The 26,061-nt window shown below is 41.3% G+C and overlaps 2 protein-coding genes across 2 annotated transcripts in view; both read left to right on the top strand.

The window, feature by feature from the left end:
- Positions 1-7,062: 7,062 nt before the first annotated feature.
- LOC132672332 (small ribosomal subunit protein eS21-like) lies at positions 7,063-7,917 on the top strand. The gene is made up of 2 exons (XM_060624249.3): positions 7,063-7,235; positions 7,443-7,917. The coding sequence occupies exons 1-2, from the start codon at positions 7,090-7,092 to the stop codon at positions 7,525-7,527; spliced, it is 231 nt and encodes a 76-aa protein (XP_060480232.3). The 5' UTR covers positions 7,063-7,089; the 3' UTR covers positions 7,528-7,917.
- A 1,657-nt stretch (positions 7,918-9,574) lies between these two features.
- The window catches only part of YTHDF2 (YTH N6-methyladenosine RNA binding protein F2), a 33,612-nt gene continuing 17,125 nt past the window's right edge, over positions 9,575-26,061 (top strand). Inside the window, exons 1-4 of the mRNA XM_060624248.2 lie at positions 9,575-9,929; positions 10,436-10,460; positions 11,054-11,133; positions 14,115-15,701. Coding sequence (XP_060480231.1) covers positions 9,903-9,929; positions 10,436-10,460; positions 11,054-11,133; positions 14,115-15,701 — 1,719 coding nt within the window. The 5' untranslated portion in view covers positions 9,575-9,902. The remainder of the gene's footprint in view (positions 9,930-10,435; positions 10,461-11,053; positions 11,134-14,114; positions 15,702-26,061) is intronic.

Below are 26,061 nucleotides of genomic sequence, written 5' to 3'. Positions count from 1 at the left end.
TTCCCTCCCCAAACTAGAATGGAAGCTCCGTGAGAGCAGGGGATCTTTCCGGTCTCTTACTCACTGCTGTTTCTACAGTCCCTGGAACAGTGCCTGGCATGTGGTAGAAGCTGAATAGATATTTGATGCATGAATACTAAATAGCCAATACTCATTGAAGGGGAACTATGTACCAAGCATTGTTCTAAGCACTTTACATTTGTTAACCCATTTGGTCCTCACAACAATCCTAAGTGGTGGATAACATTATTTACTTCATTTTACAATGAAGAAACATATTTACATTCTACTCTAAACAATAGATACATTGGAAGCATTGTAACTCATGAAATTTATTAAACAGAGTCTTTAAATGTCCTACAGAACTTAATACCTAAAAGGAGCCCTTCAATGAATCATTTTATAATAATGGTGTTTTATTTGAAGACATGTTTAGTTACTACCGAAGTTAAAATTTTCACTTGTAGGACTGAGTCTTGATCAGGCTGCAGCTTGGCTAGGATTGCAGAGATCTGGGGCAGTGGTAGCTGATAAGATTTTGTGATCTGTGCTAAGCAGCAAGTCCCCTGTGCCATCTCTCCAGAGTTCCAGGAAGGAAGTACTGGTGGGAGGGAAAGTTCACTTAATGAAGGATTTTAGAACCCAGATCATCTGTCAGTCACAGGAAGTACTGACTTACCACACTTATATTTCTATGTATCTGTGTAATCTCTATGCCCAATATGGGGCTCAAACTCATGACCTGAAGATGTAGTTGCACACTCTACTGACTGAGCCAACCAGGTGCCTCTGACTTATCACTTTGTTAATGGCCCTGTTTGAGATGTTGCCCGTGTCAGGGTCCCTGCTTAGAACTCCTTTCTTTCTTTGTTAAGGTCCTCCTCTGTGGAGCCCAACCCCTTGTGCCAGTCGTTACATAGGATCCCTACTCCATAGAACATCGATAGCACTGTAAAGCCTTTGCTAACTGAGCAAAAAGCAAATATTCCCTTGGTCCAGGAACAAAATGGAACTTTTATGCCACAGAAGTGCTAGGTTCACACTGCTTTTGACTGAGACACTCCGGTTAGCCTTTCTGAGCAAACTGGACTCATATTCTTGCCTTGTTTAAATTCTCTGTAGTTCCCGCCCAAGGACTAAGGAAGGATTTATCTGTAAAACATTGTCACAAATAGTTCAGACACAGTCATTGGTTTAATTATTTTTTCTTGGCACAAACTTAAAATTGAACCAGCCCTCCCTGGCTTCATTTCCCCTTGGCATTATCTCCAGAAATCTCATTTGCCCTCCATTTTTCTCTCTGATTATCAGATTGAGACTGTAGCTGTTCCCTGGTACACTGCTACTCAGACTTTTAGGTCTTATGTATCAATAAAAGAGGGGAAAAAATGGGGAGCCTGGGTGGCTCAGTTGGCTAAGCGACTGACTCTTGATTTCTGCTCAGGTCATGATCTCACAGTCATGAGATCAAGCTCTGCATTGGGCTCTTTGCTGAGAGCGGAGCCTGCTTTGGATTCTCTCTCTCTCTCTCTCTCTCTCTCTCACTCTCAAAATAAATAAACTTAAAAAGAGAGAGAGAAAAAAGTCTGAGGAACCAACCTGGAGTTCACGACATTACATTTTACCAAATAAAGATTTTTTTTTTAAATTTTTTAATGTTTTATTTATTTTTGACAGAGAGAGAGAGACAGAGCATGAGCAGGGGAGGGTCAGAGAGAGAGGGAGTCACAGAATCCGAAGCAGGCTCCAGGCTCTGAGCCGTCAGCACAGAGCCCGATGCAGGGCTCGAACTCACAGACCGCGAGATCATGACCTGAGCCGAAGTCGGACACTCAACCGACTGAGCCACCCAGGCGCCCCTAAAGATTTTTTTTTAAGTTTATTTATTTATTTTGAGAGAGAGAGAGAGAGAGAGAGAGAGAGTGAGCAGGGGAGGGGAAGAGGGAGGAGAATGAGAATCCCAAGCAGGCTCTGCATCCTCAGCACAGAGCCTGATGTGGGGCTTAAACTCACAAACCCTGAGATCATGACCTGAGCCTATATCAAGAGTCAGATGTTTAACCAACCAAGCCACCCAGGAGCCCCTTTAAAAAATCCTTATTTTAGGGATTTAATAAAATAAAAAACTTAAAAAATATATCCTTTCTGTGTCCACATTTTATTTTTTATTTAAAAAAAATTTTTAATGTTTATTTTTCAGAGAGAGAGACACACACACAGAGTATGAGCAGGGGAGGGGCAGAAAGAGAGGGAGACACAGAATCTGAAGCAGGCTCCAGACTCCACGCTGTCCGCACAGAGCCCATTGCAGGGCTCGAAATCGCAAATAGTGAGATCATGACCTGAGCTGAAGTCTGACACTTAACTGGATGAACCACCCAGGTGCCCCTTATTTTATTTTTTAATACATGCTTCTTTTTTAATTTTAAAAAACATTTTTATTTGTTTTTTGAGGGGAGGGAGGACCAGAGAGAGGGAGGCAGAGGATCCAAAGCAGGTTCCGCACCGATAGCAGAGAGCCTCATGCAGGGCTGACTCATGAACCATGAGATCATGACCTAAACTGATGTCAGATGCTTAACCCATTGAGCCACCCAAGTGCTCCTTGTCTCCACATTTTATTTTTTATTATTTTTTTTAATGTTGTTATTTTTATTTTTGAGACAGAGACAGAGCATGAGCAGGGGAGGGGCAGGGAGAGAGAGGGAGACACAGAATCTGAAGCAGGCTCCAGGCTCTGAGCTGTCAGCACAGAGCACGATGTGGGGCTCGAACCCACAGAATGTGAGATCGTGACCTGTGAGATCATGAGCTAAAGTCGGACGCTTAACTGACTGGGCCACCCAGGTGCCCCCCTCCCCGCTGCCGAACATTTCAAAAGGTATACTGACTCAGCATATTTCAATTTAGAATTACAAAAAAGAAAGAAAGAAAGGAAGGAAGGAAAAAGAAAGAAAGAAAGAAAGAGAAAGAAAGAAAGAAAGAAAAAGAAGAAGGAAGGAAGGGAGGAAGGAAGGTAAATGGCCAACTCTTATTGGCATAATTTGAAAAGAAAGGGCATTTTTACATCAAAAAGAGAAATAATCTCAGAATAAGGAACAGTCCTCTGCATTGAATACATTTAGCTTTATGAAAAACTCATCACATGACCATTACTTTTCTTCCTGGAGGACTGGTGAAAATTTCCTCTAGACTCTGAATTGAATTTTCAAGGCATTTTTACTGCTGGCTCTTTCTTGGTGCTTGTTCTTTTCTGCCCTTGATGTCTCTAACAGCTGCCTTTGGATATACACAGCTGTGAATAGTGTCCGAAGGCCACCTGGCCCAGCTGCAGGTCTTTTCTTCCTTTAGCCATGTTCTCACATTGCTCTTTCCATGCTTCCAGCCAGCCAGTCATAACCCACACCTGCACATAACAAAGCCAATCATCCACTTACCTTGGGATTTCCAAAGTGCCTTTCTTTTAACATTCAATTGAGCTAGTTAAGTCTGTACATTTAACTTTTTTTTAAGTTTATTTATTAGTATTTTTTTTTTAGTAATCTCTACACCCAATGTGGGGCTCAAACTCACAACCCAGAGATCAAGAGTCATATGCTCTTCTGACTGAGCCAGCCAGGCACCCCTGCACATTTCACTTTTTAACATATGTTGGTCCCACCAGACTTTCATTGATAAAATGGGGATTGACATTACTAGGGAGAATTCTGAAAATAACAAATTAATTCAACAAATATTTACTTAGCTTTGGAATATAAAGATCAATAATAAAAATACTTGTCCTATAAGAAGTCATACGTTTATTGAAGAAACAATATGTAAGCTAGGGGTTGGTTCTCTTAACCTGGGGTCCATGGGATAGATGGCTTGGGGATGGGACTGCTTAATGAGATTGTTGGCAAAAATTTGGGTGCATGTACCTTTTCCTAAGGAGAAAATTCATTATTCCCATTAGAGTCTCAACTGAATCCAAGACTTCCAAAAGAAAAATAAATTTTGAAGTAAGCAGTTTTAATACACTAAAATGTTACAGTAAGGAAATATGACTAATATTATGGGTGAACAAAGAATAGAGCACCCTTCTCCTTGGGGGAAGAAATAAGGCATCATTTGATGAGGGTCTTGAAAGACAGGAGCTGGGTAGGGGAGATGACAAGGGTTTTTGAGGCAGAAAAAACTGCATGTGCAGAATTGTGGGTTCCAGGAAAAAAAAAAAAGTGTATTTGAGAAAAAGTTCAGTGTGGCTGGGGCACAAGTACACAGTGAGAAATAGACAGAGCCAGAGAGCGGCAAGCTTTGTACACGTTGAGTAGACTATAGAAAACCAGCAGAAATCTTCAAAAATAAGCTCTTACACGGTCAGTTGTGTGTAAACATTTCTCTATTCCTGCCTTACTAAGGGGGTGACTTGGGCAGTGAGGTCTACTGCTCCTGAAGGCTAGAAAGTTTTGAGAACTAGAGCTCTAGGACCCAGCCCCAGCCCATGGCAAAATTCTGGAGTATGTACAATCTGTCCTCTTTTTCACTTTTTTTCTGTCTTATCCCCACTCCTCACTTCAAATATAAGGAAGGATTGCTTAGGTTTCTACCTTCTAGACATCTAAAGTGGTGGAACCAGAAGGGACCTTAGAATTTATTTTGATCCAACTTCCTTATTTTATAGCCTTGGAAGTAGATTCCAAGTGAGGGAATGGTTTACTCTCCTCGTCTCCCCTTCTGTCTCTCTGGTAAGGTACTGGGCCATTTGCTATTCTCTCTCTCTCTTCTGAGGAAATTGCATGGATTCCTTTGACTTCCACTAACATCTCTACACCAAAGATTCCAAGATTTGTATTCCCAGCTATGTTTCTCTATGTCCTCTGCCCTTTGTTTACAGAACATCTCTATCTGATGTTTTATGTTCTCCTGAAAACTATGTCTAAAGATAAACTTATGATCTTTCTCCACTCCCACAAATGTCCCCACATTAAAAAATGCCACCTCTGGGTGCCTGGGTGGCTTAGTCGGTTAAGCATCTGACTCTTGATTTCAGCTTGGGTCATGATCTCATGGTTCATAGGATCGAACCCCGATTTGGGCTCTGCACTGACTGCACATGGAGCCTGCTTGAGATTCTCACCCTCTCTCTCTGCCCCTCCCCTGCTCACACACACACTCTCTCTGTCAAAATAAATAAATAGGCTTAAAAAATGCTACCTCATCCATCCAACTAAAATAAAATCAGGTATCATCTTTGATAACTCCTTCACCTTTAGTGCTCTTCCCCCAATCTAATCCATCACCAAGACCTCTCATTTTACCTCCTAAAATGTTCATTTAGTCCATTTCTGTCTTCATTGCCACTGTGTTAGACCATTAGCTTTTGCCCGGACTTACTACAATCTTCTTCTAACTCCTAATTTACTCTCTTCTCCCTAGGTTTATTTTCCACACTGCAACCAGAAGGAACTTCTTAAAACACAAAACTCACACTGATCATTATTTGCAGCTAATGACTAAAGTCCCTGTTTTTCTCCTTTCTCCAGTCTCATCTGGTGCCACCCTCGCTCTCATTATGTGCCAGGCATGCTGGCCTTCTTTCAGTTCCTCACCAGTGTTAAGCTCCTTCCCCACATAGGGCCTTTGCACATACTGTTCCCAACTTCCCTTCCCTCCTTGTGTGGTCAATTTCTGGTCACCCTTCAGGTTTTAGCTGAAGCTTATGAGCTCAGGGAAAAATTCCTTAGCTCCTTGACTAGGCTAGGTCCATCTGTGCCTTCTCATTGCACTTTGCACAACTGTAACTGAATAACTATTTGCTCCCTGTCATCTCCCCTGACGTATAGGCTCCAGAGGTAAGTGAACTCTTAAGACTCTCTCTCCAGCACATTGTCTGGACCTCAATAAATACTTGCTAGAAGAGGGATTGAGGGGCGCCTGGGTGGCTCAGTCAGTTAAGCATCCAACTCTTTAAAAAAAAATTTTTTTTTTACATTTATTTATTTTTGATAGAGAGAGACAGAGCACAAGTGAGGGAGGGGCAGAGAGAGAAGGAGACACAGAATCCGAAGCAGGCTCCAGGCTCTGAGCTGTCAGCACAGAGCCTGACACGGACGGGGCTCACACTCATAAACTTCGAGATCATGACCTAAGCCGAAGTCGGACCGACTTAACCGACTGAGTCGGACCAGCTTAACCGACTGAAACACCCAGGTGCCCCAAGCATCCAACTCTTGATTTCAGCTCATTGTTTGTTAGATTGAGTCCTGCGCTGGGCTCTGTGCAGGGCAGGGAGCCTGCTTAAGATTCTCTCTCTCCCTCTCCCCCTGCCCCTCCACCCAATGGCAGAACTGGAATTAGAACCTAAATCCATTTCCAGTACAGTATTCTTTTCTCAAACCATGAAGGGTCTGTCCCTGTAAGATGATACGCCGCTCTCCAGACTTCCTCTTCCTTTCCCAGTGATTAAATTATCCCTCTTCTGTTCAGGGGCCAGTTATAGCCAATTTGGTGAACTAATCCAGGTTTAGAGTTTACCCTTCTTTCAAGGATATTTGCATTTTAACTGGGAAATCCTGGAGGACAGAAAATAATCCCAAAGGAACTACAGAAGTCCCCTTTTATCCACAGGGGATATGTTCCAAGACCTCCCTATGGGTATCTGAAACTGCAGATAGTATTGAACCCTATATATACTGTTTTTTTTTTCTATATATACATACCTATGATAAAGTTTAATTTACAAATTAGGCACAAGAGATTAACGATAATAATAAAACAACTGTAACAGTATACTGTAATAAAAGTTATGTGGATGTGGTCTCTTAAGAATATCTTATTGTAGCTGGAGGTGCCTAGGTGGCTCAGTCAGTTAAGTGTCTGACTCTGGATTTTGCCTCAGGTCATGATCTCATGGTTCGCGAGATCAAGCCGTGTGGCAGGCTCTGTGCTGAGAGTGCAAACCCTGCTTGGGATTCTCTTTTCCTCTCTCTCTGCCCCTCCCCCACTCAAAACGAGTAACTAAACACTTAAAAAACAAAAAACAAAAAATATCTTATTGTAGCTTTCTGCATTCGTGCTTGTGGCAGTGGCAGCAAGGGTGCCCTTGACATGTATAACAATGCTGGCAAGTTCATGGACCTGTATGTGCAGCAGAAATGCTCCGCCAGCAACCACATCATCAGTGCCAAGGACCACAGGTCCATCCAGGTGAACACAGCCAAGATTGACAAGGTGACAGGTAAGTTCAGTGGTGTGTTTATTTTTTTTAAGTTTATTTATTTATTTTGAGAGAGAGAGTGTGCACGAGTGCAAGCAGGGGTGGGGAAAAGAGTGAGGGGGAGAGAGAATCCCAAGCAGACTCTGCATTGTCAGCACGGAGCCTGAAGTGGGGCTCGATCCCCCATACTGTGAAATCATGACCTGAGCTGAGGTCGAGTTGGATGCTTAACTGAGCCACCCAGGCATCCCCTCAATGGTCAGTTTGAAACCTTTGCTATCTGTGGGGCCATTTGCAGGATGAGTGAGTCAGATGACTCCATCCTCTGACTGGCCAAGATCCACAGCATCATTTCAAAGAATTTCTGACTGGAGAGGATGAAGGACGTGGGATATGTGTCATAAATAAGTAGCACCTCCCCCCCCCCCCCCACCATTCTTATTACAATATACTCACCCTTCTTGTGATGATGTGAGATGATAAAATGCCTGCATGATGAGATGATGTGAGGTAAAAGATGTAGGCATTGTGACCTAGCATTAGCCTATTATTGATCTTCTGACACATGTCAAAAGAATCATCTGGTCTGGACCACAGTGGACCGTGGGTAACTGAACCCGTGGAAAGTGAAACCTCAGATAAGGGAGAACTACTGTAAGAAAAATTTCAGGCACCACAAAAGTCATTGGAAGGAGGGAATTTTCACTACTATCCCTTAATCGGATTATAGGAAAGGAATCTTCAATGTACCGGATTTGCTTCTGTTTATGTGTGTGTGTTTTAAACTTTATCTTCACAACAAACCTGTTAGGTAGATGTTATTATCCCCTTTATCAAATGAGGGAATCTCTGAAAGTTCTAGTAATTTACCTAATATTGCAAATCTGGTGGTGAAGCCTCCCCTTCCCAGGACGTGACTTTTGGTCAATCCTCTGTTGATCATATCGTGCTGCTTTCAAGTATAGGCAACTGCTTACAATTTATACAAAAGCCTGGGCTATGAGGTTAACTGGCTGAATATCTTAAAAAAGAAAAAAAAAAAAAGGATTACTAGGTTTCTCTTATTTCCTTGGTGGGATCTATGCTCTGAGACTTGACATTTTATGGTTTCTGTCAGAAGTCCATCACATATCGATGCCTGGCCTTATTCATTCCAACCATAAATGTGATGGTGTGCAGAAAAAATGCTTTGAGCACTTTGAGCAAAATTATAATGCAAAATCCAAGGTGCTGTGTTATCATTTATTTTACTACTGAGTCCACCAAAGCCTCCTATTTCCAGAGAGTGGATGGTATCAAGTTGACACGGAATAGTGCATTATTTATCTGTTTACTACTATTTGCAATAACAAAAGTTATTAGGAGATGGGTGCCCTAGGATCAAATATCCCTACATGAATTAGGTTTGCTGCTGATTACAAATGTCTTTGCCCATATTTTGGATCTCCTCTGGATTATGATTCCTGAAAACAAGATTTCTTTTGAGGGTGGAAGTACACTATTGTGTTTCTCTTAGTGTCAGATACACATGATTATTTAATAGCTTTGTGACCTTGGGCACATTACTTAACCTCTCTGTTTCTCCAGTTGTAAAACAGACTGACAACTATTTTGAAGCTGCTGCTAGCTTTTAAATGTTTTAAAGAACCTATCAACAGTACCTAACCTACAGCAGGTATTCAGTTAGAATTAATCTCCCTCCTTTCCCAGAGTAAGGACATTCTCTCTTGGAAGTTCGTAGTTTTATAGATTCTCTGGACTTGTTGAACATACATGGAAAATTTTGTGTAGATGAGTGAGGTCTGCTTTTCCTGAAAATAAAGCCACTCTTTAACAGAGTATCCTGGCGGGCCAATGACTTCCCTAAAAAAGAGCTGTAGATGATCTCTGCAATGCCAAATATCCTTTGCAGGGGACCAGATTTTTTGTGGATGTTTTAGTCTTTGGGCACTCTTTTTGAAGTCCAACAGAGGAGGATAATCAGGTCCCTGGTGGTAGTGGTGGCGGCGTGTCTTTCTCTGGGCAGGACCCCATTAAGTTTCCCTGGGGGCTGTGACCCCTCTCAGGGTTCCCTCCCACATGGGGGTGGGGTGCCATTTGCAGCTGGGAGGCTGGTTTATTTTGAGGTCTCTGGCGCTCCGGGGGTCGCTTCTTGAGAAAACAGGCTTTTGTGGGTTTTCTCAAGCTAAAAACTACTCTATCCAGGTGTTAGTCAAAACCTCGCGGCACGACCCTGGCCGCCCCCACCTTCCTACAGGCCCCAATCCTGAGGCGGTGGGGGCGGGGAGGCCGCACTCGCCGCTTCCGCTCCTCCAGACCACCAGGGGGCGCTGCACCCCCGCCTCTTCCTTCCCGGGGTGCTTCGCGCCGGGCCCCTTCCGCGTGGGTGAGTGAATGTGAGAGTCAGCGTCGCGCCGCGCGCGCCGTTCGCCTCCGCCGCTCGGCGCCCTTATTTCGGCTGCGAGGGGCGGGCGCGCGCGTAAAGGCATAGAGACGGGCGTTGAGTTCTCGGGCTAGAGCGTCGCCGAGTCGGAGCCGGAGCCCGAGCCGCGCGCTGTGTCTCCGCTGCGTCCGCCGAGGCCCCCGAGTGTCAGGGACAAAAGCCGCCGCCGCGCCGCCTGCTCCCGTCGCCAGGGCTCATCCGCCGCCGCCGCCGCCCTGACGAGAGTCCACAGCTGTCGCCACCCGTGAGGATCCGAGAGCCATGTCGGCCAGCAGCCTCTTGGAGCAGGTACAGGCCCGGCCCGCATGCCTCGGCCATTGTGTGAGGCGAGAGGTAGTCCGACTAGGCCCGGGCCCGCCGCCCCCGGTCGGGCCGAGCAGAGGCGGCGCCTCTCGCGGGCCGGGTTTCGGGCCTCTCAGGCCGGCCGCACCCAGCGCCTCGCCCTCAGCCCGTACTCCCCGCTTCTCCCGCTTCTCCCTGGGCCTCGGAGCCCACCGGCCGCGCCGCCTTCGCTCTTCTCAGCAGGCCTCTTTTCTTCCTTGTTTCCTTCCCCTTCCTTGAAGCCCTAGTCTGCTCGCGTTGTTTCTGGCGCGTCCCCCGCTTTCTCTCCGCGGGCCCCGCCGGCCTGCGCTTTCCCCGCCTCCCGTTTTCAGCCTCCCCCTCACCACCATTCTTGACGCCTCCCCTCAGGCCTGCTCCTTTATTCCCTTCTCGGGCCCGGCTTTAATTTGTCTTTTCTTTTCCATTTCTTCCTCGGACGACTTGCTGCTCGGCGACGTTTCCTTCGCCCGCAGAGACCAAAAGGTCAAGGAAACAAAGGTGAGCCCAGCTCTGCCGGTAGCCCTGGGCTGGGGGGTGGGGGTGGGGGGGTGGGGGGTAGGGGTTGGGGGGGGGGTCTCCGGGAGGCGCCCCAGGGAGAGGACCTTTCGGAAGCCGCTTAGTCCGCAGGTGCCTCACACTTAAGTATTTGACCCTTTCGGTGTGTTCTTGCAGCTGGCGAACAGCTTCTCAGTGAACAAGGAGTAATTCATTAAGGGTGGGGGTGGATTCGGTTTTGAAATGTCCCAGGTCCTTAGTTTCCTGTAGGTCTTAGAAGGCCTTTGTTTTTCATCCTCGTGGATCACACTCTGGAAGTACTCACATGTGGTGGGGGAGGGGAAGCGGGAGGGAATTGAAATCTAGAGGAGCCAATAAAATGACCTTTTTAGATCAACTTGCTCTGGGTGGAGGGAGACATTTTCATTGATTATTATTGCTCAGCAGTCACTCTCGTCTTTATCCGTTTGAAATTCACACTTAACTTGCTCTGTTTAGTAAGGTTTTTCTCTGGTTAGAATATATTTGACTAATTTGGGAGGTAGGTGGTACGACTAAGACATTCCTGTAATTTACTTGAATTTTTTTCCCTTTAGTACAAAATGGATCTGTACATCAAAAGGATGGATTAAATGATGATGATTTTGAACCTTACTTGAGTCCACAGGCAAGGCCCGTGAGTAGTTAACCATTTACATGCCTGATCAAAGGGTGTAGTAAACCATATTCTTTCTCTGCCCTATTAGTAAATCTGATTTTCAGGGGTTGGCTTTCTTAATACCACTCAATGTGTTGTAAGAAGAGTTATTACAAATGTTGCAGACAGTGTTAAGATTCTCATTTCTGTTGCCAGCAAACATTCTGAGATGAGACTGACTGATAACACTTCAGGGTATACTGACAGCACTGTTAGTAGTTCTCCTTACCAAAAATGTAACAGTGGAAAACTGAAGAATACTTTCAAGTTTAAATATTCTGACTTTTTACCCCCGAAACCTTTTTCTTTTAGGAAAACTGGATTCATATGTGATGGGAAAAACTAATGTAAAATCACCTGAACTTTATTCAGTGCTGCAGAACTGGTCTCTTCCCTTTCATCTGGTCACTAGTTAGTGGGTTCTTAGATTATCCTAACTTTTAGACTTAGGTATTCGTTTTTCAAGTTGAAATGTATCTGTAGAGATCAACTTTGTACACCGCTGGTTTCTCGCTTATGGGAGCTATAGGATTTCTAAAATGGAGTTAAAGGAAGATAAAACACTTTGGCACACACAAATGAAGATCGAGAATGATTAAGGTTTTTGACATGTTATCTGTCTTCTGATGTTTTAGATGTAATCTGTTTTTATGTCTTCTAGCTCCATGTAAGTTCATACATTGACAAGACTTGTGCATATAGAAACTGCTTTGATTTGTCAGTTCTTTTAAATTAATATTTTGGGTTGTAGGTAATGTTTATAAATCCACAGATTAATAAGCCAAAAGGAAAACTGACAGCAACCCATCTAAAATACCCTAAAAGATGAAAAAGCTTATGGGGCATTTAACAGATGCTGTACGATAGATGCAAGTCTTGAGTAACTTGAGATATTGGTGCATGCCCGTATTTGGGCCTAATTCTTACATAAAACTTTTAGATCTCTTATGTAAAATTTTCTGCATTGAGAGTGTAGAAACCACTTAAGCAAGGGATTGGGAAAAGTTTTCAAAAATCAACCAGTTAATCAGGAAAAATGGGAAAGGAAGTAGAGGAATGAACTATTAATAGATTCCTGCTATTGAAGTAGTTTCCTTACATAATCATTATAACAGGGAGAGTGGGAGCATTTGGAAACATAATTCTAGGTAGTTCTTGTGAAATAATGTGTAGTTCAGATTTTTGAGCTCAGGGACATGTGGGAACCTGCCAGTTCAGGTGTAGGCATTCAGCTATATAATGGCATAACCTGTGATATTAAGTGCATGCTTTTTATTTCTCAAGCTAAAGCTTAAATGTCTTAAAACAATTTTGGGGAGGAGGGGAATAGAAATCATAGTTAAATAGATGGATAACCTGAGAATCTTTGTCCTTTGTAGTTAATCGTCAAGAGTAATTCATCTGCTTTTTAACCATTATTCATCGCCTTAATGTTGGAATAATCCTTCAGGCTTAATCCATTGGTTATAGACTGAATTTCTTACTCATAATGGATTTGAGTCTGTTAAATTTTAATACTGTCTTCAAGAAAAATAGACTTCTCTTAAACTTGAGGGTATGTGTGAAAAGGCTTAGCTTCCTTTCCTTTTTTTTTTTTTTTTTTTTTTTTAAGGAAAATTTTGGCAGAGAAAAGCATCATTTTATCAGGCCGCATTAGTCGAAACATTTAATTTTAAAGAGATACGTTTGGCTAGGAGAAGTACTTTTGGCTTTGGGAATAGAAACTTAAGGCCTAACATAGTTATGGTCATCCAAGTCTCTTGAGAGTAAAATTCTCTATTCACTAGTTAATGGATTCTTATGTACCAGAGCTATTATTTTAATTCTAGTGTAGTTAACATACAGTGTTCTATTAGTATCAGGTATATAATACAGTGGTTCGACAATTTTATAAATTTCTCCGTGCTCATCAAGATAAGTGTACTCTTGTACTAGAGTTATTTTCAAGTTAGGGTAAAGTACTCTATTTTGAATTGAGCTGTATGTATATTTACAGAGACCAATTTTTTGTATCTCCAGCTTCTCACAGGACTATTCTGTGAATTCTAGCATTTATAGAAAAGTTAAGATACTGTTCATAAACTAAAGTAAGATCAAGAATGATGTCTTTACAGTGTAATCTGTCTTCCAGTGTGGAGACTAATTGAATATAAGTTTATATTTCTGGGAAATTCTTTAGGATAATTCTTTTTTTTTTAAAGAGTCGAACTTTACCATGTTTTTGGAATTCTGTTTTTAATGGAAAAGTTAGGTGTGCATTTGAGCTTACAGCCAATAATTTTATAGGTGAAGTACAACAGGTAGCAAGGTTTTTCTAGTTTTAAACTCTGGAATCCATTGTACATTTTCTTTCCAGGTTATAATTAAATAGTGGCATTTGTTGATGTTCCCAAATGGTTTGCCAAGAGGCTGGCAATGTAAACTAGGTGTAATGAACTTTGGATTATGGTTGAGGAATGGCAACACAGATTTTTGGGATAGAACTTGTAATTTCCAGTTCTTTTTGTGTTGTTTTATCTATTGTATGGTTTTGATAGAAAACTCTTAGGAACACTCCTGATGTGTCAAAATTCCTACTCCTGAAATCCAGAGATAACGGGTTTTAGTAGAAGCATCATCTCAACAGTTCTGTAGAACTGTTATTAATACTGTCGTTAATACTGTTGATGAGATGCTGGGTTTTCCCTTCACTGAATGATAGTGCTTAAGTTAAGGTCCACATCACTGTATGTCACTTTAACTTGAAGTGTTTAAACATTTCACTTGTTAAACCAAAATCTCTTACAGTGTAAAAATTCCAGCAAGTTTGTGGGAAGAGACCACCTGAGGTGGTCATTTGCTTTTTTAGTTGAATTTGAGTTGTGTGAATAATTGGAAGAGGAAATGTCTTGATTGTTGTTTTATTAATTTTTGTGTTTAGTTGTGATTTGCCTGTTTGTTTTGTTTTTTTCCTTCCACAGAATAATGCATACACTGCCATGTCAGATTCCTACTTACCCAGTTACTACAGTCCCTCCATTGGCTTCTCCTATTCATTGGGTGAAGCTGCTTGGTCTACTGGGGGTGATACAGCCATGCCCTATCTAACTTCTTATGGACAGCTGAGCAACGGAGAGCCTCACTTCCTACCAGATGCAATGTTTGGACAACCAGGAGCCCTAGGTAGCACTCCATTTCTTGGTCAACATGGTTTTAATTTCTTTCCCAGTGGGATTGACTTCTCAGCTTGGGGAAATAACAGTTCTCAGGGACAGTCTACTCAAAGCTCTGGATATAGTAGCAATTATGCTTATGCACCTAGCTCCTTAGGTGGAGCCATGATTGATGGACAGTCAGCTTTTGCCAGTGAGACCCTCAATAAGGCTCCTGGCATGAATACTATAGACCAAGGGATGGCAGCGCTGAAGTTGGGTAGCACAGAAGTTGCAAGCAATGTTCCAAAAGTTGTAGGCTCTGCAGTTGGTAGTGGGTCCATTACTGGTAACATCGTGGCTTCCAATAGTTTGCCTCCAGCTACTATTGCTCCTCCAAAACCAGCGTCTTGGGCTGATATTGCTAGCAAGCCTGCGAAACAGCAGCCTAAGTTGAAGACCAAGAATGGCATTGCAGGGTCAAGTCTTCCACCACCCCCAATAAAGCATAACATGGATATTGGAACTTGGGATAACAAGGGTCCTGTGGCAAAAGCCCCCTCACAGGCTTTGGTTCAGAATTTAGGTCAACAGCCAACCCAGGGGTCTCCCCAGCCTGTAGGTCAGCAGGCTAACAATAGCCCACCAGTGGCTCAGGCATCAGTTGGGCAACAGACACAGCCATTGCCCCCACCTCCACCTCAGCCTGCCCAGCTCTCAGTCCAGCAACAAGCAACTCAGCCAACCCGCTGGGTAGCACCTCGGAACCGTGGCAGTGGGTTCGGTCATAATGGGGTGGATGGTAATGGAGTAGGACCGTCTCAGGCTGGATCTGGATCTACTCCTTCAGAACCTCACCCAGTGTTGGAGAAGCTGCGGTCTATTAATAACTATAACCCCAAGGATTTTGACTGGAATCTGAAACATGGCCGGGTTTTCATCATTAAGAGCTACTCTGAGGACGATATCCACCGTTCCATTAAGTATAATATCTGGTGCAGCACAGAGCACGGTAACAAGAGACTGGATGCCGCTTATCGCTCCATGAACGGGAAAGGCCCCGTTTACTTACTTTTCAGTGTCAACGGCAGTGGACACTTCTGTGGCGTTGCAGAAATGAAATCTGCTGTGGACTACAACACATGTGCAGGTGTGTGGTCCCAGGACAAATGGAAGGGTCGTTTTGACGTCAGGTGGATTTTTGTGAAGGACGTTCCCAATAGCCAACTGCGACACATTCGCCTAGAGAACAACGAGAATAAACCAGTGACCAACTCCAGGGACACTCAGGAAGTGCCTCTGGAAAAGGCTAAGCAGGTGTTGAAAATCATAGCCAGCTACAAGCACACCACTTCGATTTTTGATGACTTCTCACACTATGAGAAACGCCAAGAGGAAGAAGAAAGTGTTAAAAAGGTAACCGGTTTACCATTATTAAGACTTTTAGAGAAGGAAAAATGTACAAGAGGGAACAGGAGAGTTATTATACTGAATGGTTAATAAAAGCTCTGTAAGTAACAAGCGTATCACTTAACAGTTCAAGCCTTTGTGGAAGTATAATTGGTGTTACTGTTTGACTTAGTGTATAGAAATGTGGGCTTAAATTAACGGAAAGCAGAAACTGTAGAGAAACTGAATTTAAATGATGCAAAAGAGGTGAATAAGGCCAAAAGAAATGCAGAGAGCATAATTGAAGTGATAGAACCATGGAAATGAAAGTAGGAAAAGATTGAGGCTGTAATATGGCAGAGAAAAGGTAAAAGTTATGTTGTAATTAACTTTTGGCCTAACTTGGGTACAGTGGTTAAATCAGAGTTAGTGTGTCACCAGCCCTGACATCACTTTCTGCTTGCCTTTGACAATTGGCAGTATTAGTGTATTTTTCAGAACTTTCTTCCTTATTCCTATCCTTAGTGTTCTACTTTATTGTTTTTTCCCAAACCTTTTTCCCATTGGAAAAGTAATGTTTATTATATAAAACTTCAAAAACATGATTAGAAAAAGCTGGTCTTCTGCTCTTAAAATTCTCCTGTATTCCTGAGGAGTAACCTTCTCTTGTTCCTCTGTAACAAGTGAGTCTTGGGCAGAATCATGGAGAATAGGTCCAAACTAAAATGTTGGAATTTACTGGAAAGTGTTGGTAATGCTTGGTCTGTGTGTTTTGAGTGAATGTAAACTTTAAGACGGTAGAGAATGATAAAGTACTGGTTGGGGCAGAGCATACGTTATCTAGGATTTAGACATATTTAAATGTTGGAAGTAGGTGAAAAGATTATTGTGGGTAAAGAGAAGGTTCTTTTTCAAGATTATTAATGATTGGGAGAATTCTAAGTGGTCAGGTTTAAATGTAAAATAAAACCTAATAAACTTATGTAATATATTTTTCTTATGTTTGTGATGAATTCCTAGGGATTTTATATATTTGATCTAGGATCTGAGGTACTTGTTATATCTCTGTAAAAACTTTTGAGCACTGGGAGGATGGCTCTTTGGTTAGATTCTCCTTCTCCATAACACCTAAGAATCAGGGGCATGGTTGTTCAACTGAAGTAGGATGGTTGCCATTCTAGTGTGTGCAGTTGAATAAAAAATGGAGATATGCTTGTCAGTGATGCTAAAAGTATTGGGGATACAGAACCACATTACTGAAAAGTTGCCTGTCAGAAAAAAAAACACTCCTTTTTTTGTCCTTTAAATTCTCTTCCCTTCCCCAAACTTTAACAGTGTAACTTAAAACCTGCCCTCATCTTGTAGAAAGATAGTTTACTGATTAGTTTTGCTAGGGCATGTGAAAGGCTCAAAAGATGTTTTAACTGACTTCTGAATCTAGAGGAACAAGGAAGGGAGGCCTTTTAAGCATCATGTATTGACACAGCAGATTATTATTGTTTGTGAGGGCCATTCAGGTGCTTAGTTTAACCACTCAAAACATGCATAGTATCAATCCCGTATTATAAATCTGCTTGCATATATCTGCACGTTCTGTCTACATCTTGTGATTAAAAATAGGAAGGCAGGGGCACCTACATGGCTCAGTCGGTTAAGTGTCCAACTTCAGGTCAGGATATGATCTCACGGTTTGTGAGAGAGCCCCACATCAGGCTCTCCACTGTCAGCAGAGAGCCGGCTTCAGATCCTCTGTCCCCCTTGCGCTCTGCCCCTCCCCCACTCATGTGTATGCGCTCTCTCAAAAAAAATATATTTTAAAAAGTAGGAAAGCAAAGATTTCAATGTTTTCAGGAATGTACAGCATAGATAATAAGATCAACCTGTAGGTGTTAGAACTAGTGGAGAAGCTTGGGTTTAAAAATGAAGTAGCAGGGGTGCCTGGGTGACCCCAGTCAGTTGAGCATCTGACTCAAGTCATGATCTTGAGGATTGTGGGGGTGGTGTTGAGCCCCAGGTCAGGCTCTGCACTGATCGTGTGGAGCCTGCTTGGCATTCTCTCTCTCCCTCTCTTTGCCCCTCTCCTTGCTTGCACATGCTTTTTCTTTCTTAAAATAAACATTAAAAAAAAAAAAAAATGAAGTAGCAAATTTAAGGGCTGTTAATTTATGTAAACTTTCAATCAGGTTTGTATTTGTATTAAATTCACTTGAGTGGTTCAGTGAATAATAATTGAACTTCATAAGGAGGTGTAAGATTCACAAATTGGAATTGACCAGTGTTGGGATGTTTTCACAGTGAGTAATAATAATCAAGGTTTAGCGTCTTTGTTTAGCCGATTAATGGATCAGTCTTAAAGCTATTCCATAAAGACTTTTGATGAATGAGTATACTAATTGTTCTCAGGTTAGTGAACAAACCACCAAAAGTAAAAACAAACAAAAAAAAGCTTCGATTATACTTGCGTGAGATTACTTTTTAGTTTACCTTTTGTGAGAAGAGATTGCTGGGGTTTCAGGAAGGTCCCTATGATTGCTTCTAAACCCAGTTACCATTTCAGTCAGTATTGCCTTCTCTTGCCCGCTGTTATCCTTAACATCCTTACATAACTGACTCTAAAGCCAGTCTTTATTAGGCTTCCAATACAAAACAAGTTTCATGAGAGTGAAACTGATAGCTCATTGAGGCAGTAGACTCCTTTAGTTAGGGTGTTTGTATGTGCACCTTTGTGTTATTTACAAGATTGCAAAAAATTGTGCCAGATGGGCATGGTAACTCAATAAGTAGAGAAATACTTAAGCTTCATCCTGAAGATGATGTCACAGCTATTCTAAAGTTCCATGATTGGGCATGTATCTTGGCAGAACACACTGAAGCAGAACCATAGCCATTTTTGCCTAGTATTACTGACTTGTTCTGTTCCATGATCTACTTCAGTAGTATCATAGAAACTTCAAGCACTGGATCTATGGCTTGAAACTTGAGCAGCTTTTAGTGACATTTTCCATGTGTTGTTTATTTTGTATACTTCAGATACTATTTTGTAACCTGCTTTCTGCAATTATTTAGAACTTTTCCTTAATTGTTAAATATTCTTCTGTGACATCACTTTTGATGGCTTCATAATATTCTATCATAGATTTATTATAATTTTCCAATCCTTAATTGTTAGGTTTGTCAGCGTCTTTATATTTTTTTCCAGCTGAAATAACACTGCAGTGAACATCCATGATATAAATACTGATTTACACTTGTCCTTTAGTGTTATTGTTGGGTCAAAGGGTGTATGCTCTTGAAGGTCTTGGCTGTGCTGTATATTGCCATATGGGGCTTTTTCTTTTTGAAAATTTTGAAAGAATCACTGTCAAAAGAAGACAGTGAGTTAACTTCTTTATTTCAACTTTAGAATAGTCTGGCATAAAGGGAGAGTTACTCCTTGCATAAGCGATAATGTTTTTTTATAAGCTTCATAATAGTTTAATATTTGTCTTGTATGTCTAGTCTTTCAACTGTAGGTAAAAGTAGGAAGAGTAGAGGGGAACAAGGACTGCATAATTTTCTTAAAGCCTAGCCCCTGGGGTGCCTAGGTGGCTCAGTCTGTTAAGCGTCTGACTCTTGACTTCAGCTCAGGTCATAATCTCACAGTTCTTGAGTTCAAGCCCAGTATCAAGCTCTGTGCTGATAGCACGGAGCCTGCTTGGGATTCTCTGTCTTCGTTTTGTCTCAAAAATAAATAAACTTAAAAAAAAAAAAAAAAAGTTTTAAAGCCTGGCCTCGTGTTAGATTTAATCAGGCACTTGGGTAAATGATTTTTCTGAATAATTGGAAAGCTAATGGGAGAGAAATAGATCTAGAGAAGATGTGATTATAGTGACAATGGCTCAAGGTATGTATTTTTAAAAATTTCGTTGTTATTAAATAAAAATAGCAGGATTTCTTAAATACTTCTAGAGTTATTCCTATTTTCAAGCAGAAGACCTAAAAATAGTGACTTGGAATGTGTTTGGATATATTTAAGATTCATTATGCTGTTTAAGAATTGAGATGAAGCTATTTGCCTTTTCTTTGAACAATTTTTTACTCTGTGCTAGATATTACTGAGAAAGCAGGAGTGTGTTGTCAGGGAGCCTTATACTCATGACAGGTAACTGTACAAAACAGTATTTTTCTCAAGATATGCACAGAATGCCAATTTGGAAGCTTGACGATTGTCTAACCCAGCCTGGGGTATATAGGTGGATTGGTCCCAGAAGAATCCTGGAAGAGGTGACTTTTGAGCTGAGCCTTCAAAGATGTATAGAAGGTTGCCAGAGATGTTTGGGGAAGAATGAACACAGATTCAGGACAGCTCACGTCTATGACACTGTATAGATAATAACTTGGAACAAGAAGTCCTGTACAGTCCAAGAGCTAGTCTAATTGGTATTTGTGGAGTGGGTTTCCCTACAATGGAAGTTTGTTGGAGATGAGGAGAAGGAAGTTGAATGAAATGTTTATGCAGTTAGTTTGATATAGAAGGAACTTACTGAGTCAGGTACAAAGTTGGCTTAAATTCTAGAGTTTAAAAGAAAGAATAAGACCTAATTTGAATCAGAAACTCATTGATGTTACTTTTTTCTTAAGTTTTTATTTTAATTCCAGTTCATGTACAGTGTTGTATTAGTTTCAGGTGTACAGCATAGTGATGCAACAATTCCATATACCAGCCCATGCTCTCCTTGATGTTAGCTTTGCATGGAAGGCAATGGGGAGCTTGTAGAAGTAAAGGTGAACGAGTATATGGTAATAGATGCCATTACTAAATACTAGCAGCTTACTTTTTCCAGTGATGTGTTTCATACACATTATCGTATTTCTCATCAGATGCCTTAGTGTGCTTAGAAGAGATGATTTGGAAGGGGAATATGATAAGTGTAATCAAATACTTTTAAGACCAGTAGGTTTAGGGGTGCCTGGCTCAGTTGGTAGAGCATGTGACTCCTCATCTTAGGGTCATGAGTTCAAGGCTTATGTTGCTTACTTAAACAAACAAACAGACAAAATCCCACAACTTTGTAGGTTTATTCTCCAAGCCAGAAAACAGCACCAGAACCAATGGATAGAGGTTATGGGAAGAGTTTTGTAAATAAAAGGGAGAACTTTCTAAAAATGGAGTTCTTAGTCACAAGAGGGTTTCAAGAAGGGACCAAAAGAACTTTAATTAGATACATTGTAAAGAAAGTTTATATGTGGAATAGTCTAACCAGATAAACCCAGGGTAAGGTTAGCCAGCCCAAGATAACGTGTGAAATTCACGGAGAGGAATTGATGCTCCTAAACAGGTCTTTTTAGGAAGGTTATTTCTGTTCTATAATTTTTGACCTAAATATTTATTACTTATAAAAAGAATAAAGGTCTTAAGGCTAGAAGGACATGAATGACAGAAAAGATTGGTAGATTTCCAGTAAATCTTAGCACAGATAAGGTATGTGGATGGTTATCTTTAATATAGTTACTGTATTAGTATTAATGAAAAAGTTATCTAAAACAATACTAAAGGTTTATTTTTTATAAACTTTTTTTAATGTTTATTTTTTTTATTAAAAAAATTTTTTTATGTTTAATTTTGAGAGAGAGAGAGAGAGACCACACGAGCAGGGGAGGGGCAGGGAGAGAGGGGGAGACAGAATCTGAAGCAGGCTCCAGGCTCTGAGCTGTTAGCACAGAGCCCAGCGCGGGGCGAGAACTCATGAACCACGAGATCATGACCTGAGCTGAGGTTTGACACTTAACTTACTGACCTATCCAGGTGCCCCTAATGTTTGTTTTTTAGAGAGAGTGAGGGAGGGGCAGAGAGAAAGAGGGAGGCAGCATCAGAAGCATGCTCTGCACTGTCAGCAGAGCCTGATGCGGGGCTTAAACCCATGAACCACAGTGAGATGACTTGAGCCTAACGCAGACACTTAATCGATTGAACCGCCCAGGCACTCCAGGACCTTTTTTTTTTTTTTTTTTAAGTTTTTGGGTTTTTTTTAGAGTGTTGATATGTGTGTGTGAGGGGGAGGGGCAGTCAGAGAGGGAGAGGGAATCTTAAAGAGGCTCCACGCCCAGAATGGAAAACATGGGGCTCGATCTCACCACCATGAACTGAAATCAGGAGTGGGACACTTAACCGACAGAGCCACCCAGGTGCCCCTAAAACATACTAAAGCCTTTTTTTTTTTTTTTTTTTTTTTTTTTGAATTTTAAGTTTATTTTTACTTTTTTGAGAGAGAGTGTGTATGTGCTGGGGAGGAGCAGAGAGAAAGGGAGTGAGAGAATCCTAATCAGGCCTCACACACAGTGCAGAGCCCCAAGTGGGGCTCGAACCCACAACCGTGAAATCATGACCTAAGCTGAAATCAAGAATCGGACGCTTAGCCTACTGAGTCACCCAGGCGCCCACATACTGAAGACTTACTAAAAAAATATAGAAGTGATTATTTAAGAGACATGTTTCTTTCTTTTTTTTTTTTTTTAATATTATTTTTTGAAGGGTGCAAGCAGGGGAGGGGCAGAGAGAGGGAGACAGAAGTGGGCTCTGTGCTGACAGGCCGACAGCAGCGAGCCTGATGTGGGGCTCAAACCCGTGAACCATGAGATCATGACCTGAGCCGAAGTTGGTCGCTCAACCAACTGAGCCACCCAGATGCCCCTGTTTCCTTTTTCTTAAAAGTAGTTTTCCTGTGGTGTTGGTGCAAGTAATGCTTGTCTTTATAAGGAAGTTTTTTTTTTTTTTCTTTGTGGCCATCTTTTTCCTCCCTAATTCTTTGATTTGGGCATTTAATCCCTTGGGAAATATTTGAAGCAAGCAACCTTGGCTCCATATTCTTTTCTTTTTATTTTTTTAAAAAATTTTTTTAAAGTTATTTTTTTAAGTAATCTCTGCACCCCACGTGGGACTCAGACTCATGACCCTGAGATCAAGAGTCATGTGCTCCACCTACTGAGCCAGCCAGGCACCCTGCTCCATTTTTAACTTATTTTATTATTATTTATTTAAATGTTTATTTTTGTGAGAGAGAGCACGCGCGCGTGCACAAGTTGGGGAGGGACAAAGGGAAAGAGAGGCACTGAATCAGAAACAGGCTCCATGCTCTGAGCTATCTGTCAGCACAGAGCCCGCCATGGGACTTGAACTCCTGAACCCAAGAGGTCATGCGTGACCTGAGCTGAAGTCATATGCTTAACCGACTGAGCCACCCAGGCGCCCCTCCATTTTTAACTTTAGAAAAAAATTTAAAATATGTAAGTAAAACTTGTGACATAAAAGAAAGAAAATATCACTTTAGCCAAATATGTTTTCGTATTAAATAAATACGAATAAATACCCATGGTGTATTGGTCCTTTCCATTTAGTATTTCTCTGCTCCACCACTGGCTTAAATCGCCTCTTCAGATGCCAGGCACCCTGTTTTAATGGGGTAGCAAACCTGAACTTTTTGTAAAATTCTAAGGCCATTTATATCTACTTCTGTTTTGCAGATAAGTTTATCTGTCTTTGCCGAAAGGGTTGAAGAAATTCTGTTTGTGTTACTCATCACCTTCCTTACTTTGTGGATAGATAAAATGCCTTTCCGCAGCTTTCTTAAAGGAGCACTAGAAGAGAATAGATGACACTGAATTTGGATCTCTTTGAGCAAATATTTGTGTTAATTGATAAACAAGGCACCATCTTTGCTTTAGGACCAGTGTTGTTAGGAGGACAACAGAATGGATAAAATATGGGATATTAGCTATAGTAGAGGAATGAAAAAATAGCTTTCTGAAGAGAGTGATAAATGAGGGAAATTAAAGAAGGCTTCATAGAGAAAATAACTTTTTTAGATAGAGCATGATAGAGTATGAGTGGGGGAGTGGGGCATAGGGGGAGAGAATCTCAAGCAGCTCCATGCCCAGTGCAGAACTCAACGTGGGGCTTTATCTCACAAATGCGAGATCATGACTTGAGCCGAAATCAAGAGTTGGATGCTTAACTGAGCCACCTAGGTGTTTGGAAATAGCATTTGAACCATGTCAAATAGAATGAGTAATAAGCACTCAGATGATAGCACAGTTCTTGGCACATAGTGCACATAAAAGTTTAGTATATTCTCATTTTAGATGAAGAGGCTCAAAGAGGTTATTTATGTAAGGTCTCATAGCTTAATAAGTGGTGGAATTGATATTTCAGTTAGGTCAGTGATGTGCTGGGGCTGGCTAATTGTAAGTTAAATTTAGCTTTCAAGAATTTTAGTAAGCTGGCTGTTAAACGTTAGTTTTTAAAAAGTCATTATTAAATGACATAAAATTTTAAATACATTGTATTAAAAGATTAAATGCCTTTGTATTAAAAAATTTTTTTTAATGTTTATTTTTGAGAGAGAGTGCGAGTGGGTTGGGGCAGAGAGAGAGGGAGGCACAGAATCCGAAGCAGGTTCCAGGCTCTGAGCTGTCAGCACAGAGCCCAACGTGGGGCTCGAACTCACGAGCCGTGAGATCATAACCTGAGCTGAAGTCGGATGCTCAACCAACTGAGCCACCCAGGCGCCCCTTAATATTTATTTTTGAAAGAGAGAGAGAGTGAGCGCGCACAAGCAGGGAAGGGGCAGAGAGAGAGAGAGGGAGACACAGAATCCGAAGCAGGCTCCAAGCTCTGAGCTGTCAGCATAGAGCCCGACACGGGGCTCGAACTCACGAGCCGTGAGATCATGACCTGAGCCGGAGTCAGATGCTTAACCGACTGAGCCACCCAGGCGCCCCTAAATGCCTTTGTATTTACATTAAATGCATTATAAACTGGTTTATAATAAAAATTAAAATTAAACAACATAAACTTAGAATGCCACTGTTACTATTCAAACTAATACTCAAATCTATAACCAAATTCTTGAGGTTATTTACATCTGTTGTATCAATATATGATACTGTGCAATTGCACATCTCTTCTCAACCCCACATTCAGGGGTGTCAACATTGGTAGCTTGAAATATGCCATGTTACTTACACCATGAAAATTGGGAAATGCTATATATACATATCAGGGCTTGTTTTTTTTAAGTTGTCTAGCCTTACAGTGATAGAGAAAATATGAATGCAGATTAAATTAAGCATGTCATGTCTGTAGCTCTGACATATTTCGAATAACACAAAGAATTTGAGGAAATACTCTTCCAGAATTTGAAAATTATTATCCAGTTTGGCAGAGAAGTTACTCAAATCATTGATGAACTAGTGAAGTTCTGACATGTTTTTGTTTCATTTTTTTCTTTTTAATGTTCATTTTTAAGAGAGCATGAGTGAGGGAGGGGCAGAAAGAGAAGGAGACACAGAAATTGAAGCAGGCTCCAGGCTCTGAGCTGTCAGCACAGAGCCTGATGTGGGGCTCGAACTCACGAACCATGAGATCATGACCTGAGCTGAAGTTGGACGCTTAACTGACTGAGCTGCCCAGGCACCCCTGTTTTTGTTTCATTTTTGTCTTAATGATAAATGAAAATGTTGGAACTACACTTGAATAGACACAGAAGCCTCTATCCCCCAAAGACCATGACCATTATGTGGTATATGGAGTTTGCCAGGTAGAGAAGTAGGAAGAAAGACATTCTAGGAAAAGGAGACATCGTGTTTATAAACATGATCTCATGAATGCTTAGGTTATGTTCTCAGAGTAATGAGAAGTCTAATGTGGAAAAGAATGATAAGTGATAAAGCTGGAGAGGTTGGTTGAGCCCAATAGTATATTGGAAGGGCTTTGGATTTTTATTTTATAGTTAGTTGGATTGTAAGGGATGATAGTTAATGTGGAGTTAGTTTGGATCAGAAGGGTGAACTACTTATTGAGCACTGCTTTTGTTAGCCACTTTCATAGTCTTCTAATGCTCATGCCAACCCTGGAAGGCAATATCCTATATGTACAAATAGAGAAATGGAAACTTAGTTTAGCACCTTATGTAAACTCATCTATTATATGATAGGTGTAGGTGACTCAAAGACCAAATCAGAGGCTTTTATAATAGTTTGGAAGAAAAAGACCTAATAAGGATGGAAAGGTGGATTTGAAGAATGTTGACCTGTTTGCTGAGTAGTTACTGCAAAAAAAAAAAAAAAAAAAAAAGAATATAGGATGAGCACCAGGTTAAGGTTAGGGTTTGGAGATGTGTTGGTTGTTGGAAATAGTGTTTGGGGTACCTGTGGGGGACAATAAGGTAATGGTAGGGTCTGGAGCTCAGGAGAGAAAACTGTTGATGGAAATTTGTATTTATAGACCTCAGTATAGCTAAAGGCATGAAAGAGTTTAAGGTTATTTAAGAATATTGGTAATAAAAACAATGGCTGAAATTGAACACTATACAATATCAAGCATACATCTGTCCTGATTAATTTACATATT

Source organism: Panthera onca, chromosome C1 (genome assembly GCF_046562875.1).
Source record: "Panthera onca isolate mPanOnc1 chromosome C1, mPanOnc1 haplotype 2, whole genome shotgun sequence".
Taxonomy (NCBI): domain Eukaryota; kingdom Metazoa; phylum Chordata; class Mammalia; order Carnivora; family Felidae; genus Panthera; species Panthera onca.
Note: the sequence above shows the minus strand (reverse complement) of the source record. Positions and strands in the feature narration are given on the sequence as shown.

What these genes read in the sequence shown, in the direction of transcription:
- LOC132672332 (XM_060624249.3), top strand. Translation starts at nt 7,090, where the DNA reads ATGTATAACAATGCTGGCAAGTTCATGGACCTGTATGTGCAGCAGAAA. An exon ending in ACAGGTAAGTTCAGTGGTGT is followed by an intron (nt 7,236 to 7,442) that starts GTTTATTTTTTT and finishes TGAGCCACCCAG; the next exon opens with GCATCCCCTCAATGGTCAGT.